This window comes from Hemiscyllium ocellatum, chromosome 9 (assembly GCF_020745735.1).
Source record: "Hemiscyllium ocellatum isolate sHemOce1 chromosome 9, sHemOce1.pat.X.cur, whole genome shotgun sequence".
Lineage (NCBI taxonomy): Eukaryota > Metazoa > Chordata > Chondrichthyes > Orectolobiformes > Hemiscylliidae > Hemiscyllium > Hemiscyllium ocellatum.
Genome location: NC_083409.1, coordinates 63,602,317 through 63,618,500, shown reverse-complemented (window position 1 = coordinate 63,618,500; position 16,184 = coordinate 63,602,317). Strand labels below are relative to the sequence as shown.

Below are 16,184 nucleotides of genomic sequence, written 5' to 3'. Positions count from 1 at the left end.
CTCCAGAGCATTTCATAGGCAACAACAGGTTGTTTTTAAATAGGAGGCAAAAGTGAGGACTGGAGATGCTGGAAACCAGAGTTTAGATTGAAGTGGTGCTAGAAAAGCACAGCAGGTCAGGCAGCATCCGAGGAGCAGGGAAATCGACGTTTCGGGCAAAAGTCCTTCATCAGGAATGGAGGCAGGCACACCCCCCATTTATCTCTCCACCCCAGAGGCTCCCTGCCTCCATTCCTGATGAAGGGTTTTTGCCTGAAACGTCGATTTTCCTGCTCCTCGGATGCTGCCCGACCTGCTGTGCTTTTCCAGCACCACTCTGATCTAAACTCTGGTTTCCAGCATCTGCAGTCTTCGCTGTTACCGCGTTGATTTTAACTTTACTGCAAATCCTATTGCAAGGATGCCTACCTTGATGAAGTTCTTCTCCTCTCTCCACAAGAATCTCAGTGAGTCTCTCTCTCACTGCAACCCCCAGGTCATCTCCTCTGCCCCACCCCCCTATTTATCTCTCCACCCTGGAGGCTGCCCACCTCCATCCCTGATGAAGGGCTTTTGCCCGGAACATTTATTTTCCTGCTCCTCGGATGCTGCCTGACCTGCTATGCTTTTCCAGCACCACTCTGATCTAAACTCTATTTTTAAATAGTGCTTTTAATGTACAGAATTGACCAAAATGTTGAATAAAAAATGACAAGCTGGAGTAGTTTTTCAGGCCATTGAGGACAGATGGCTGAAATATAGCCAGAGAGGTTAAAGAAGGAGGGGGGAGCACCCTGTTGTGGCACAGCGATGAGTCCCTGCCACCATTATTCCAGAGGTGGGTAATAGGTTAAATTAAAAACATCAAAGGAAAAGGGGGTGGCTTTCCAAAGACTGTCATGACCGGAATTGAGAGTTCAGAGAAAGAGGCCATTATCGTGTTAAAGTAGACTAAATATTGGAGAGTTGAGATCATGGAGAGATGTAAACATGATGAGGATAATTTTAAGATGCTGAGGATCAGGAGCCATTTCAAATCTGAGGACCGAGATCCTGGGTATGGGCAATTTGGTGCAGCATTGAATATGGCAGTAGAGTGTTGGGGAACTGAAGCTTGTGGAGAATGAGCAACCTGTCAAAATGCTAATGGTCAGACCCTGGGGTGAAAATGGTTAGAAGTACATGAGTTCAGCTGTAGAACGGCTGAATAAGCAGGAAAGTATATGCTACTATGGAGGTGGAATTAGGTAGTCTTTATAGAGCAACGATAGGAATGCAAATGGTTGGTGCAGGATTAAACAGGACACAACATTATTCGTCTTTCTAAGGTTCAATGTGTTTTGACATTTGTCTTTTCTTAAGTTCTTTTGACTTGTTTCTAATCAACTTTTATATTCCTTAGCTATAACTAATTCAGAAAGCAGTGCAAGCGGTGTGTATGAAGATCTTAACAGTGTGAAGGAATATGGTGATTTTGAGTAAGTGATTAAATTACCAGTGTCACTTGTCATGTAAGGACAATGAACATTGGAGCAGGAGTAGATCATTCAGTTCACGAGCCTGCTGTATTATTTGAGAGCATGACTGATCATTAACATCAATGCGGTTTTCCCATGCTATTCCCTTATCTCTTGATATCATCAGTATCAAGAAATATATTGATCTCTGCCTTGAATTTATTCTGTGACTGAGCTTCCATAGCACTCTGGGTAGAGAATTCCAAAGATTCACTACCCACTGAGTGAAGAAATGTCTCTTCATTTCCGTCCGGAATAGCTTGTCCCTAATATAAAATAAAACAAAGAACTACACATGCTGGAGATCCGAAACAAAGTTTGTCCTTAATACTGACACTGTGTCCCTTGATTCTAGATCCCTAAGCCATAAGAAACCTCCTTTCTGTATCTACCCTGTCATTGTCCTAAATGTCTCCATATAGGACAACTGTCTCGGAAATAATTTGTTGAACCTACAAGAAAAAGCATCCAAATTGGCCAGAAAAATCAACAGCCTCAGGACTGTGGGCAGTTTAGATCTCAGCAAACATGTACAAAGGGATTGATTTAAGAAAAAGAAAATAGTGTCGAGCAGGGAATATAAAACGGACAGGAAAACTTTCTAGAGGCACGTAAAGAGACAAAGATTGGTGAAGACAAGTACCTTCTAATCAGTAACAAGGGAATTTATAATGGAGAACAAAGAAGTGGCTGACTAACTACATACAGGTGGTTCTGATACAACGCACATTTCTTCAATGCAATGCAAATTGGCTATAACACGATTGAAGAATTTAGACCATAATTTGTAAAACGCGAACTTTCTTTACCTGTACTGGCTATAAAGCAATTCTGGTCCCATTAGTTTACATGGCGCTGCTATTATACAAATTTCTTACAACTCTGACCTGTTCATGTCGTCTTCAAACCTCTTTGCATTCTCCTCTCCACACATATTCACACCTAGTTTTAAGTCATCTGTGAAATTGGATATATTAATTTTGGTTCCACATCCAATTCATCAATATTGATTGTGTATAGTTGGCCCAAGCACTGATCTTTGCAGTACCACACTGGTCATTGCCAATCAACCTGAGAATGATGCATTTATTCATACTCTCTATTCTTTCCATTAGCCAATTCTTGATCCACGCTCATCCTCTGGCCTCTGATTGTGTGTGCTAAATTCCTGTGTGGGACCTTATTGAAAGCCTTCTAAAAATCAAAATATCTCATACCCACCAATATATTTCATACATCCTCCAAAGGGCCTAATAATTTTGGCGAACTTGATTTCCCTTTTATCATCCAAATTTACTCTTCCCAATCAGATCATAATTTTCTTAATGTCTAGTTGTTGTATCCTTTATAATATATTTTATTATTTTTTGCTCCTACAATTTAACAAGCCAATAGTTTCCTATTTTCACTTTCCGTCTTATCTCAAATTGTACAGTTACACTTGCAACTTTCCAATCTGCAGGAACTGTCTAGATCGAGTAGAGATTTGAAAGAAGACCACTAAGGCATCAATTATTTTAGTTGCTGCCTCTTCCATTATCCTAGAATGTCGATCTTCCAGTCCTACGATTTATTAACTTGTGTTCCCTTAATTTCTGTATCTTTTTGTTACTAAAACTATTTTTTTCAGTTTATTATTCCAATTAGTCCCTTTGCTGTCTGTGATTTCTGGGAAATGGCTTGGATGTATGTCCTTCCTTCATTGTCATGGTTCATTATTATGGTATGATTCTAGACAGATTCTCTGTGGCCATTTTTGTTGCCCACTCGATGAGTATCAGCAGGTTGCAAGCAGTAGTGGGAAATTGTAATGTTTTCTTGAACTCCATGTTTACCAAGATAATAACATTGTACGTGTTGTATGTCAATGATATTTTAAACATCCAGAAGTTTCATGTATCTTTCCTAGGGAGAATAGAGGAGACTACTAAATTAGTTTATTTTCCCCCGGCATTTTACTATGACCTTTATAGAGACAGAACTTCAAAATCCGATCCAAATAAAAACGGTTGGGCAAATATCTTCAGGAAACGTGAAGAAAATGTAAAGAGGACCGGAGAAATTAACACAAAGGTACAAGAAGCTGAAAGGTATTGTGAATTGTGTCTCTACTTTTGACACCTAGAGAAAATGGCATGTTTATCGATTACTGTTGTAGTTATCAATTTCCAATAATGGTAGTTGTAGAGTTTGAACTTGCTGAATTTTAATTCCGATTGCACAAATTTCATAGAGATGTACAGCACAGAAACATACCCATCAGTCCACGCGTCTATGCTGACCATATATTCTAAATAAATCCAGTCCTATTTGCCAGCACTTGGCCTATATCTCTCTATTCATATACCCATCCAAATGCCTCTTTAAATGTTGTAATTGTACCAGCCTCCACCACTTCGCCTGGCAGCTCATTCCATGCATGTACCACCCTCTGTGTGGAAAACGTTGCCCCTTAGGTCCTTTTTTAAATCTTTCCCCTCTCACCTTAAACTGATGCTCTCTAGATCTGGACCTTTTCCACCCCAGGGAAAAGACCTTGTCTATTTACCCTATCCAGGCCCCTCATGATTTTATAAACCTTTTATAAGGTCACCCCTGAGCCTCTGACACTCCAGGAAAACAGCCTATACAGCACCCCCCAATCCTGGCAAGATCCTTGTGGATCTTTTCTGAACCCTTCCTTTAGGAAGACCAGAAATATACACACTGGTTTTCCCACTAACTTCTGCTTAATGTAGCATGCGGTCCTACTAATTTTCTCAAAGTGTCTGAGATTTAGAACCTCTTGATAGATTTTTGTGTGGACAGTATTTTGGTCAAGAATGAATATAATTGCATTAGTACTTATTATCCAGTTGGTATGTTCACTCTTGTTGTATCCTAACTTAATAAACTGTTTAAGAAAACAAATTCCAGCAAAGCAAATCTTTTACAGTGGTGGCAAATTTTAGTAAGATTTTCTAATATATGCGTACCAGGAGAACTGGAGCAGTTTACCATACTAAATAATATGTTAATCTAGTTCAGCGGAGTACATTGTTCAAAGGCTTTGGTCCAACTCGTCAGCATATTCTGAGTGTTATTGGTGGGATCATCCTCTTGCATTTATCTTCTCGCGCTGCCGGCAACATTCTGCAGAGCTGACAACTCTTTAAAAACCTTGCTGCAGCGTATCACCTCATTCTCGCCATCTGCAAATTCTGTCATACTGATTGCTCAAGATAAAATAGTGTTGATTTCAGAATGCAAATTCCCTTTCCAAGGTGTACATAACATTTCAATATTTTTCCCTGGAGATCAGTTATAAATTGTGCTGAGAAGTTGGACAGGCATCCAGCTGCTGATGTATTTGTTGGATGGTCCTTTTGAAAGTGAGGCTGAGCCGGAAAAGTTCATCAGGCTTTGCAGTGATGGCTTCAGTTGCATGACGTAAATCAGCTTTTTTATTCTGTGATTCCAGTTCTCTTAAGATCATATTGCTTCAAAATCACATGGTTTTGCACTAAACATATTCCAATGGTAGCTACTTAATACTGGTTAAAAACTGCTTTCATGATTGCTTATTAAAGATGTTAGATTTGTGGATATTAATGTTTTTTTCTTTGTCTCCCATTTAAGAGTGGAGGGCAATAATGAAGGTAAGTTGTTTTTCTTGATCTTTCCTGAATTAAATATAGATATACTGTTCAAAGGATAACTTCTATAAACTGTTCTGCTTTATTTCACAGATGGCCCTGTTTCAGATTTTAAGGCAACCAGGTAAAATGATGCTTTTACAAACTTAACCAATCCGCAGAAATGAAATAATGGAAAGTATTAGAATGCAAAAAGTTGGTCAAAATTTTAATTCTAGCTCAACTGCAGAACCTCCATATAAAAACAAAATACTGCAGTTGCTGGAAAGCTAAACTAAAACCAGAAAGTGCTGAAGGCACTTGGAAAGGAAATACTGGAGAAGGAAAAAGCGTTGATATTACTGTTGGTTTAATGAATTTCCACTGAGAATGCTGATAAGTTTTCATCAACTTAAAATGTTCCCTCAGAACAGTGTAGTCAGGCTGGAGAAGCATTGCACTTTAAATATTCGTTACTCTTTTTTGCATTGCTAATTCTTTCCTGTGTCTTTCAAACATTGCTTGTGATTCTTGATCTTGTTAGTTAATGTAAATATTGCAAATGCATGAAATATGTGAAATGTTTATTATCTATATTCATGATAAAGAAGCTCTTCATCGTTAGATGGAGCTGTTTGAAACATCACTTGTTCTTTATCCTTCTATAGTCCTTATCTTCAAGTGCTTTATAAATAATATTGAATAGGTATATTATAATCTCTGGTCAGAAACTAATATAATTAATTTATAGCAGAGATTATAGTATTCATTGATGCTTGAGATTAGAGATCCTTGATTTAATGTATGTAGGTGTATGCATGCAGTTGAAAAACAAACTACAACACAGAATTAAAGTTAAAATGCTGAGGTTAAGGCATTAAATAAGGCACTGAAATGAAACATTATGGGGTTGGCAAGCTCTTGTTTTGCAGTAGTCACAGTTCTGCTAAGAATGGTCTAATAAAGTTGGTTTTACATCTTCCCCAACATAAAAACACACCCAATACTGCTCTCCACAAGGAATCAAGAGCATTGAAAAGAAGACAAGTTGAGTCCCATGCTCAGACCCACCTCAGAATCATACAGCATGGAAACAGACTCTTTAGTCCAACTTGTCCATGCTGATCAGGTATCCCAAACTAAACTAGCTCCATTTGGCTCATCCTTCTCTCTCGATCTTTCCTATCCAAGCACCTGTTCAAAGGTCTTTTTAAATGTTATCATTTTAAACACACACACACACACTTTTTTTCCTCACCTGCACCAGCCTCTGTGAAAATGTTGCCCCCTCAGATCCCTTTTAAATCTCTCTGTTCTCACCTTTAAACTATGCCCACTAATTTTTGGATTCCCCCTACCCTCTGGAAAAGATTTTGGCTATTACCTTATCTATGCCCAAGATTTGTGCGAAGATTTGGAGGAGGCTCCAAAGCACTGATGATGTCGCCTAGCCAGGGGACGAAACGTTTGCAACAAAAACTTCCAGCTCGGCGAACATTATCTATGCCCCTCATGATTTTATAAATCTCTATAAGATCACCCCTCAATTTCTGACTCCAAGGAAAAAGTCCCAGCCTATCCAGCCCTACCTTATAAGTCAAACCCTCCAGTCCCAATAACATTCTTGTAGATCTTTTTTGCACCCTTTCTAGTTTAATAACATCCATCCCATTGCAGGGTGACTAAAACCGTACGCTGTACTCAGTGGCCTCACCAATATCTTGCATGACCATAACATGACGTTTCAACACCTAACCTCAAAGCTCTGACCAATGAAGGCGAGTGTGCCAAATGCTGCCTTCACCACCCTGTCTACCTGCGATGTCACTCCAAGGAATCTATGTACCTAAACCCCTAGGACCCATTCATTAACTCTTAAGAAAAACCAGGGCAGGACTTATCAAAATGTATATTTATCTAAATTAAACTCCATCTTCAATCCTTGGCCCACTGACCCAGATGATCAAGATTCCGTGGTACTTTGAGCTACTTCTTTACTGTCCAATCTACCATCAATTTTGGTGTCATCCAGAAACTTACTAACCATGCCCCCTATATTCTCATCGAAACAACTTATAAAAATGAAACAACATTGGACCTAGCACCGATCCTTGTGGCACACTATTGGTCACAGGCCTCCAGCCTGAAAAGCAACCCTCACTACTGCTTTGTCTCCTACCATCAAGTCAATTTTTTTTATCCAATTATCTAGTTCTCCCTGGATCACATGTGATCTAACCTTAATAAACAGTCTACCATGTTCAAAGTTTGGGAGAAGATTTGTAGTTCGAGTGCTCGTTGTTGTGGTTCTGTTCGCCGAGCTGGGAGTTTGTGTTGCAAACGTTCCATCCCCTTTCTAGGTGACATCCTCAGTGCTTGGGAGCCTCCCCTGAAGCGCTTCTGTGGTGTTTCCTCCGGCATTTATAGTGGCTTGTCTCTGCCGCTTCCGGTTGTCAGTTCTTGCTGTCCGCTGCAGTGGCCGGTATATTGGGTCCAGGTCGATGTGTTTGTTGATTGAATCTGTGGATGATTGCCATGCCTCTAGGAATTCCCTGGCTGTTCTCTGTTTGGCTTGCCCTATAATAGTAGTATTGTCCCAGTCGAATTCATGTTGCTTGTGTTCATCTGCGTGTGTGGCTACTAAGGATAGCTGGTCGTGTCGATTCGTGGCTAGTTGGTGTTCATGGATGCAGGTCGTTAGCTGTCTTCCTGTTTGTCCTATGTAGTGTTTTGTGCAGTCCTTGCATGGGATTTTGTATACTACATTGGTTTTGCTCATGCTGGGTATTGGGTCCTTCGTTCTGGTGAGCTGTTGTCTGAGAGTGGCTGGTGCTTTGTGTGCTGTTATGAGTCCTAGTGGTCACAGCAGTCTGGCTGTCAGTTCGGAAATGCTCCTGATGTATGGTAGAGTGGCTAGTCCTTTGGGTTGCGGCATGTCCTCGTTCCCATGTAGACAATGTTTACCATTCTGCCCTCAAAATCTCCTCTTGGCCACATGCTTAAAAACTCAAAGCAAGTTTGTGCGACATGATTTCCCATGCACAAAGCCATGCTGACTATCCTTAATCCATCCTTGCTTCTCGAAATTCATGTAAATCCTGTTTCTCAGTATCCCCTCCAACAACTTACCCACCACTGAAATCAGGCTACCAGTTTATAGTTCCCTGGCTTTTCCTTACCAGCTTTCTCAAATAATGGCACCACGTTAACCAGCCTCCTGTCTTCCGCCACCACAGCTGTGGCTGCAGTTGATACAAATATTTCTGTTGGGGACCCTGCAACTTCTTCCTTAGCTTCCCACAACGTCATGGGATACATTTGGATCAGGTCCTGGGGATTTACCTACCTTTATGCATTTTAAGACCTCCAGCCCCTCTTCTGTAATATGACCTCTTTTCAAAATATCACCCTTTACCCAAGTTCTCTAGTTTCCATGTCTTTTACCATAGTAAATACTGACATGAAATATTTGTTTAGTATTTCACCCATCTCCTGTGGATCCACACATAGACCAGACTAGTTGATCATTTTCTCCCTTGTTACTACTTTGCCTTTAATGTACTTCTAGAATCTCTTTGTATTCTCGTTAACCTTATCTACTGCAGATATCTTAGGAGGGCAAAAAGGGAATCTGACTTCACTCTTAAGTATACCTCTACTCCTGTATTCCTCAAGGGATTGACTTGATCCCAGCCATCCAGACCTGACACATGCCCCTTTTTCTTGACCAGAGCCTCAATCTCTCTATTTATCCAGTGTTCCCTAGTCCTACCAGTCTTTCCCTTCACTCTCTCAATAACCTATTGTCTCTGAACCCTTGTTATCTTTCAAAAGTGTACCACTTAGCAGTCATCCCTTTACCTGTGAAGAGCCTACCCTACACTGAGGAGGAATCAGGAGACAGTGAAAAAGGTAAATTGAGGCTTTGGGACCCTGCAAGAAGACACTCAGCAGCTGAAATGGGGATTGGGTGGCAAGCCTGCATGTGAAAGAAGTGGAGGGGAGGGGGGAAAAAGAATAAAACAATAACATCATAGGAAAACTGTAGATTGATTAATATTGCTGACCTATTTCCCCCTCTCCAAGTTGAGGGACTGGGAGGAAAATCATAAGTTAATTTTAAGTGAGGCATTTGGTTAGATTTCCTTTTTTTAAATTTGTGATTTTGATACAAAGCAAGTGAGTAGCTAGTGAGACTTTTCCCTTTTATTTTCCTCAGTAATACTAATAATCCTTACTACTAATATTAAGGAAGTTTATTATCTAATAGAGAAAGGCAGGGTTGCCCTGAACAGTGGAGAATACGTGCTGTGCTATTTGGGAACTCCAGGTGCTTCCCTTACAGTTATCCAGGATACGTGCAAGGAAGTGTTGTTGAGTGCATCAGTGGATACTGAATCTGTGGAATTCTGGTTGCTGTAGAGGAGGAGTTAAGTATATTTAAGGCTGAGATCGACTTTTTTTAATTAGTAAGGGAGTAGAGGGTTATGGGGAATAGACAGGAAAGTGGAGTTCAGGATTATCATCACCCATGATCTTGTTGAATGGCAGTGCAGAATCAATTGGCTGAATAACCTATTTCTCTTTATCTTATGGTCTTATACCTTGAAATAAAACATCCCTTGATCATTCCTAATAACAGCCATTTATGTCTAAATTGTCTGCTTGACAACAGTTCATTTGAGATTGTGTTATGAAAACAAATTATGGTGCAATGTAGAAAAATTATAGTGAGCTCTAATTGTGACTTACATTTGACATGTTAAGAACAGTCTACATCAAATTAGTAAATTTTAGATATATTGCTCATTCTTCAAACTTATTCTGATTTCCAGCGTGGGCATTTTGTTAGAGCTCTCCCCTTGCTTATTGATTTGAATAAACATTCCATCAAAAACAATACTAAATACTGCAGATCAGATATGCTGATCTCCAATTGGGTTGCAGAAGAACCTCATAATTGATGTTGGTGCTTCTAGGTTACTTTGGTGTGGTGAAATAGTATCAGATTGTGATACCACACTGCTGCTAAATTTAGAAAGTTTATATAAGAGATAGAGGTGACCAAGAACAAGATTAGCAAGCATCAGATACATGCCCAAAGTCAAATTGCATATTAAGGTAGTAGATTCTCAACTGAGAGTGCACTGTGGATTTAGCACCAGTGGAAATGTATCTGAATAAAGGTAATTTTGGAAGGAAAGAAAATCAGAACATGAGAAAACTTACTTATTTTATTGCAGTAATAATGTTCTTTTCAAAACATTCAGTAACTAGAAACTTACAGTTGATCTGTTTTTGTTAGAAAAGTAAAGAACACGAGTTACTTGAACAAAATACCAAAATATTAGTATCCCTAACAAGCCACAGAAATTATAGTACAGAAAATGGCCATTTGTTCCATCGCATCGATGCCTCTTCAATTGAAGCTTATCTGATCAAAGTTCTAATTTATAAAACAAAATGGCTGAAAGAGCTGAAAAATGTGTTGCTGGAAAAGCGCAGCAGGTCAGGCAGCATCCAAGGAGCAGGAGAATCGACGTTTCGGGCATAAGCCCTTCTTCAGGAATTCCTGAGGGCTTATGCCCGAAACGTCGATTCTCTTGCTCCTTGGATGCTGCCTGACCTGCTGCGCTTTTCCAGCAACACATTTTTCAGCTCTGATCTCCAGCATCTGCTGTCCTCACTTTTTCCTAGTGGCTGAAAGAGCCATTTTAGAACAAATACACCTAATATTTATCAATTAGGAAAAAAAAACCCTTAAGGTCTAATTTTTAGGTGGTCCAAAAGCTCTAGACAGGCAACACTGTATTTACTGTTAGATATTTAATTTGGTTACAAAGCAGGAAAAAATTCCCTTAAAACTGCAAATGCTGTTTTTGTTTTTGTTAATAAACCTTTAGAACTAATGCATATCTGTGAAATTTGTTTCACTTTATTAGAGAGAAGGTGAAAGGAATATTTAAAGGGAAGAGAAAAGATCCAAATGAAGAAAAAGAGACAAAAGTGAATAAAAAGAAAATGCTAAAAGAGCAAGAATTTAGAGAAAAGTTTAACGTGAGTTTACTTTCCCAATTAAATTATGCACTTCAGCAAAACATCACAACGTGTTTGTTACTGAAAATACATAATGGATAAGCTATGATCAACAGCAAGAGCCCTGCTTTAGTTTTGTTGACTTAAGACACTACATAATCATGCACCTATGCACAACTATTTCATCTGGGATGAGTAGGATATATGCAACCCTCCCTTACATGTAATTTTAAGGCTATTTCTTGGAAGTGTTCTCCTGCCTTTTCCATACCCCTCCCCTCCTTGTGATCTACACATACAGCACCAAAACAGACTCTTCGATGCAACCAGTCCATAATCCCAAATAGGCTCACCTTCCTGTGCTTGGATCATATCCCTTGAAACATTTCTTATTCATGTTCTTAAATATATTTTAAATAATGTAACTCTACCCCACATCCACCACGTCCTCTGGAAGTTCGTTCCATATTGGAACCACTCTTAATTTGCCAGCGGTGTGTATTCAACAGCTTTTCAGGCCAATATACATAAGTAATAGCTTTATAATGAAGCTGCCTGAATTGCAGAATGTTGTTTAGATTAGATTACATACAATCTAATGTAGAAACTGACCTGCCGAAGCGCAACCCACCCGTACCCCTACATTTACCCCTTACCTAACACTATGGCCTATTCACCTGACCTGCACATCTTTGGACTGTGGGAGGAAACCGGAGCACCCAGAGGAAACCCATGCAGACACAGGGAGAACGTGCAAACTCCACACAGTCAGTCGCCTGAGTTGTGACTAAAAATAACATAGCAAGAATGTTAGAAATGTGGCTAATCCTCAACATCCCTGCAAGTTGCAATTGTTGCCATAATTTTTTGATTAAAAGAAGTGCAGATTGCTGATTGTCTTGTATCAAGGACACAATGTTCAGTCAGCAATTATGCCAAAGATTAAAGTGAAGAAATGGTTGAAGAATTGTGCAGCTTTTGAAGTAGATGAGCGGTCAAATGGATTTAAAGAATGCAACAATGAAGTCGACGGCGGCGAGCAGTGGATGATGGTGATGGGCTCTAATTTCTTTCCAACATGTGGCCAACCAGGAATCCTAATGGCATTGTAGTCTATTTGGCATGATACATCTACAATGATTCAAGAAAGCAGCTCACCACCACCATCTTCTCAAAGGAAACAAGGAATGGGCAGTAAATGTTGACCCAGCCAACATGCTCATGCCATGAGTAAATTAAAAAAAAATCTCTTCCTCTCATACCATTAGAGATTGGTGTGTATTGATAGTATTTGAGTTTGTGTGTTTAACCGTGTTATGAATTCACTTCCCATAGCCACAGCCCCCAACTCCGAGGTAGGGACACAATCCTCCTGCACCACAAGATCATAGATGAGAACAAGTATTTTTAAAAATTCAACATTTTGGAGGGTTGTAATATGATTTAAGTAGTGGAGTTTTGGAAAAGCTGAAAATTATAAAGCCTGATGTTTAAAGATTCCAGTAGAATAACTGAGGCAAGAGATGCCAAAGGAGTGGATAAAGATTCCATTGGTAATTAAGAGTTGAGATGTTGACAAAGGAGTAAATGATGCACGTTAGAAAATGATCCTGATGTTGACGAAGATGTAGAATTTGAACCTTGAAGCTTTCATACAAGACGAAGTAACTTTTTCTTTTGACTACTAATTGTATGTGTTAGCAGAAATATTTTTAGAATCATAGCCTAGTGCTCAGAGTCCAAGGATAGGAACTTAATGGTGTCTATTGAGCTGAAGAAAATTCATTCTCATCCATGATGATCAATTATTATGGAGTCAAGTATAATGGACATGACTAAGGAGCATACATCTAAAATGATAGAGGTTTAAGACTGAGTATTTACAATGAATGTATGATGTGGAACTGACATCCAGAACCTATGATAGATAAGCTGTAGGTTATTTAAGAAACATCTGTATGGTATTATAGGGACGTTATAAGCTCGCTGTTCCTTAGCAGTGGAGATTCCTCATTTGCATCAATGCAATGATAAATTAATCTCTATTTCAACCTTTTATGAATATTTTCTAGTATACTAAGGAGATAGTTGTGGAAAACATTGCAGTTGTGGAACAGAATGCTGTACAGGAGAAGAAAGGATCCCTATATTTACCCATAAAAGCTGGAGAGAAGCTGGAAGTAATCGATATTGGAGAAGGAAACCAAATTATCTGTCGAAACTCAGAAAGCAAATGTAAGTAACTATTGTTACTTCACACATTGGATTCTAATTGCATAAAAATATTACTTATTTCCTCACTACAGAATGTATTAAATTTTTTGGGTGAAAATTAATTTCAAATCTGTACTCTGTTAATGTATGATTTGGAGTTGCCAGTATTGGACAGGGATGGACCAAGTTAAAAATCCTATAACACCAGGTTATAGTCCAACAGGTTTATTTGGAAGCACTAACTTTTGAGGCGCTACCTCTTCATCAGGTGGTTTCAAGGTTTGTCCTGCTGGGTCAAGGTTTACATTGGGCTGTGCTGCACAGATTATGAAAGTCCCAGCTATGATTTTTGATTAATAATGAGTTTCACTAATGAGTTTGAGTCGTAGTAAGATCAGTGCATATGATATTAGTAACTCTAAGTTAGCAGTTTCAGTTCCCCGTCACTGGACTACCTTGTGCTTTTGCAGACGAGAGAAACTTAAGTGCAGCTTGATTTTAGTCTTTACACATCTCTGCTGCATGTCGTATACTTGTCCTGGAATAGTGACTACTTTACCCAATCAGTTATTCATCACATGTAGGGAAGTGTCCCAGCAAGAGCCTTTTTTACTTCTGAAAGATAGGAATTTCTTGTCAATATCATAGTCTACTTCTATTAGTCGCTCATTTTGTATTGGTTCACACTGAGTTGACAAGCAGTGTTGGCTGAAATTATTTTATTGCCATCATTATTTAACCGTCCTCTTCCTGATATTTTCTATTCTAATTATAATTACACTGCTTAATTTTCATTTCTAAAGTAAATAATGATCAAACTACAGCTGTGTGAATGTTTAACAAAGATTTGCTCTAGCTTTCAGTGAAATTCCTTTATCAGGAGTTAGTGTTTATAAGTAGTTGATTCAATAGTTAGGTTCCTTAATAATTCATGCAACCCTTATGATTAAAATAATTATATAAATAGTTTTGCCATTTCTCAGTGACTGATAGGACAAGTACCAAGGAACACCTTTTTTTTTAGTTTGTAATCAACATCAGGTGGAACTCTGAACAGCTGTTTACCACTTTTAGGTTTTAGATAGTTTGAGATAGAGTCAGAGTTATACAGCATGGAAGCAGATGCTTATCCATGCCAACCATATAATCTATATAAATCTAGTTCCATTTGTCAATATGGAACAGTGGTTAGCACTGTTGCCTCACAGGGCCAGAGATCCAGGTTCAATTCCCGCCTCAACTGTGTGGAGTTTGCACATTCTCCCCGTGTCTGTGTGGGTTTCCTCCGGGTGCTCCAGTTTCCTCCCACAGTCACAAAGATGTGCAGGTCAGGTGAATTGGCCATGCTAAATTGCCCGTAGTGTTAGGTGAAGGGGTAAGTGTAGGGGTATGGGTGGGTTGCGCTTCGGCGGGTCGGTGTGGACTTGTTGGGCCGAAGGGCCTGTTTCCACACTGTAGGCAATCTAATCTAATACTTGGCCCATATCCCTCTAAACTCTTCCTATTCATATATCCATCAAATAAAATTCCAACATTTTAAAAAGGTATCAGCCTCCACCACTTCCTCTGACAATTCATTCCATACATTCCTTTTAAATTTTTCTCCTCTCACCTTATGCCCTCTAGTTTTACTCTTCCACCAACCCAGGGAAAAGAGACAGTCTATTCACCCTATCAATGCCCCTCATGCTTTTATAATCCTCCATAAGGTCACCCCTTAGACTCCTGACATTCAAGAGAAAATAGCCCCAGCCTTCTTAGCCTCTCCTTTCAGCTCAAACCCTCCAACCCGGAAGCATCCCAGGAAAGCTTTTCTGAACCCTTTCAAGTTTCACAACACCCTTCCTATAGGGGGGAGACCAAAATTGCACACTGATTAGGCCATTTTTAAAATACAATGTCTGTACAGCCACAACATGACCTCCCAACTCCTATACTCAATGCACTGAGCAATAAATGCAAGCAAACTAAGTGCCGCCTTCACTATCCTATCTACCTGTGACTCCACTTTCACAGAACTATGAACCTGCACTCCAAGGTCTCTTTGTTCAGCAACACTCCCCAGGACCTTAACATGAAAGTGGACATGTCCTGCCCTGATGTACCTTTCCAAAATGCAGCATCTCACATTAATTAAAGTTAAACTCCATCTGCCATTCCCTATCCATTGACCCAATTGATCAAGGTCCCATTGTACTCGGAGGTAACTTTTGCTTTGCTGTCCACTACACCTCCAATTTTGGTATCTACTAACCATACCTCTTATCATTTATATAGATGATTTGGATGTGAACATAAGATAATTTGTTACATAAAATTGGTGGAAATGAAAATGCTCTTATTTTTTCTAAAACCGACTACTTAACAAATTGAAACATGTCTACAAAAAGATCTGATTGTGTTTTGTTTGTTTCTTTTAGATGGTTATGTTCATGTACGGCATTTAATATTTGGGTAAGGACCATTTTTGCTTAAAATAAAAAAAAAATTCATTAAGTTCAAACAATGACAGCTCTTTTTCTTTACAGAAACCAGAATTAACAGGAATGCTTCGGAAGAAAATGAACAGAAATCATTATTTTGAAAATTATTGATTTATGAAAGAACTTCTGTATATGCAATATTTATAGCTGTCACTTTAATCCACAGTCATTTCAACAGCACATCAAAATGCCTGTCTATTGCAATGTAAGATATTGAAAGAAAAAACACTGAATTCCAGAAGGATTATTTTTTAAAAAGCTGGCAAGATACGGCAGATAGTGTCATCAGATAGATAACTATCTGAGCAAGAGGCACATAAATGGGTATTTGAATCCAAAAA

General features: G+C 39.1%; 1 protein-coding gene across 2 annotated transcripts in view; it reads left to right on the top strand.

Annotated features, from left to right (window-relative positions):
• The window catches only part of LOC132818745 (FYN-binding protein 1), a 67,529-nt gene extending 51,562 nt beyond the window's left edge, over positions 1-15,967 (top strand). For both annotated transcript variants that reach the window (XM_060829798.1, XM_060829799.1), the window contains 8 exons: positions 1,382-1,457; positions 3,470-3,586; positions 5,115-5,134; positions 5,225-5,255; positions 11,053-11,167; positions 13,219-13,381; positions 15,781-15,814; positions 15,889-15,967. In XM_060829798.1, coding sequence (XP_060685781.1) covers positions 1,382-1,457; positions 3,470-3,586; positions 5,115-5,134; positions 5,225-5,255; positions 11,053-11,167; positions 13,219-13,381; positions 15,781-15,814; positions 15,889-15,901 — 569 coding nt within the window. In that variant the 3' untranslated portion in view covers positions 15,902-15,967. The remainder of the gene's footprint in view (positions 1-1,381; positions 1,458-3,469; positions 3,587-5,114; positions 5,135-5,224; positions 5,256-11,052; positions 11,168-13,218; positions 13,382-15,780; positions 15,815-15,888) is intronic.
• Positions 15,968-16,184: the final 217 nt, after the last annotated feature.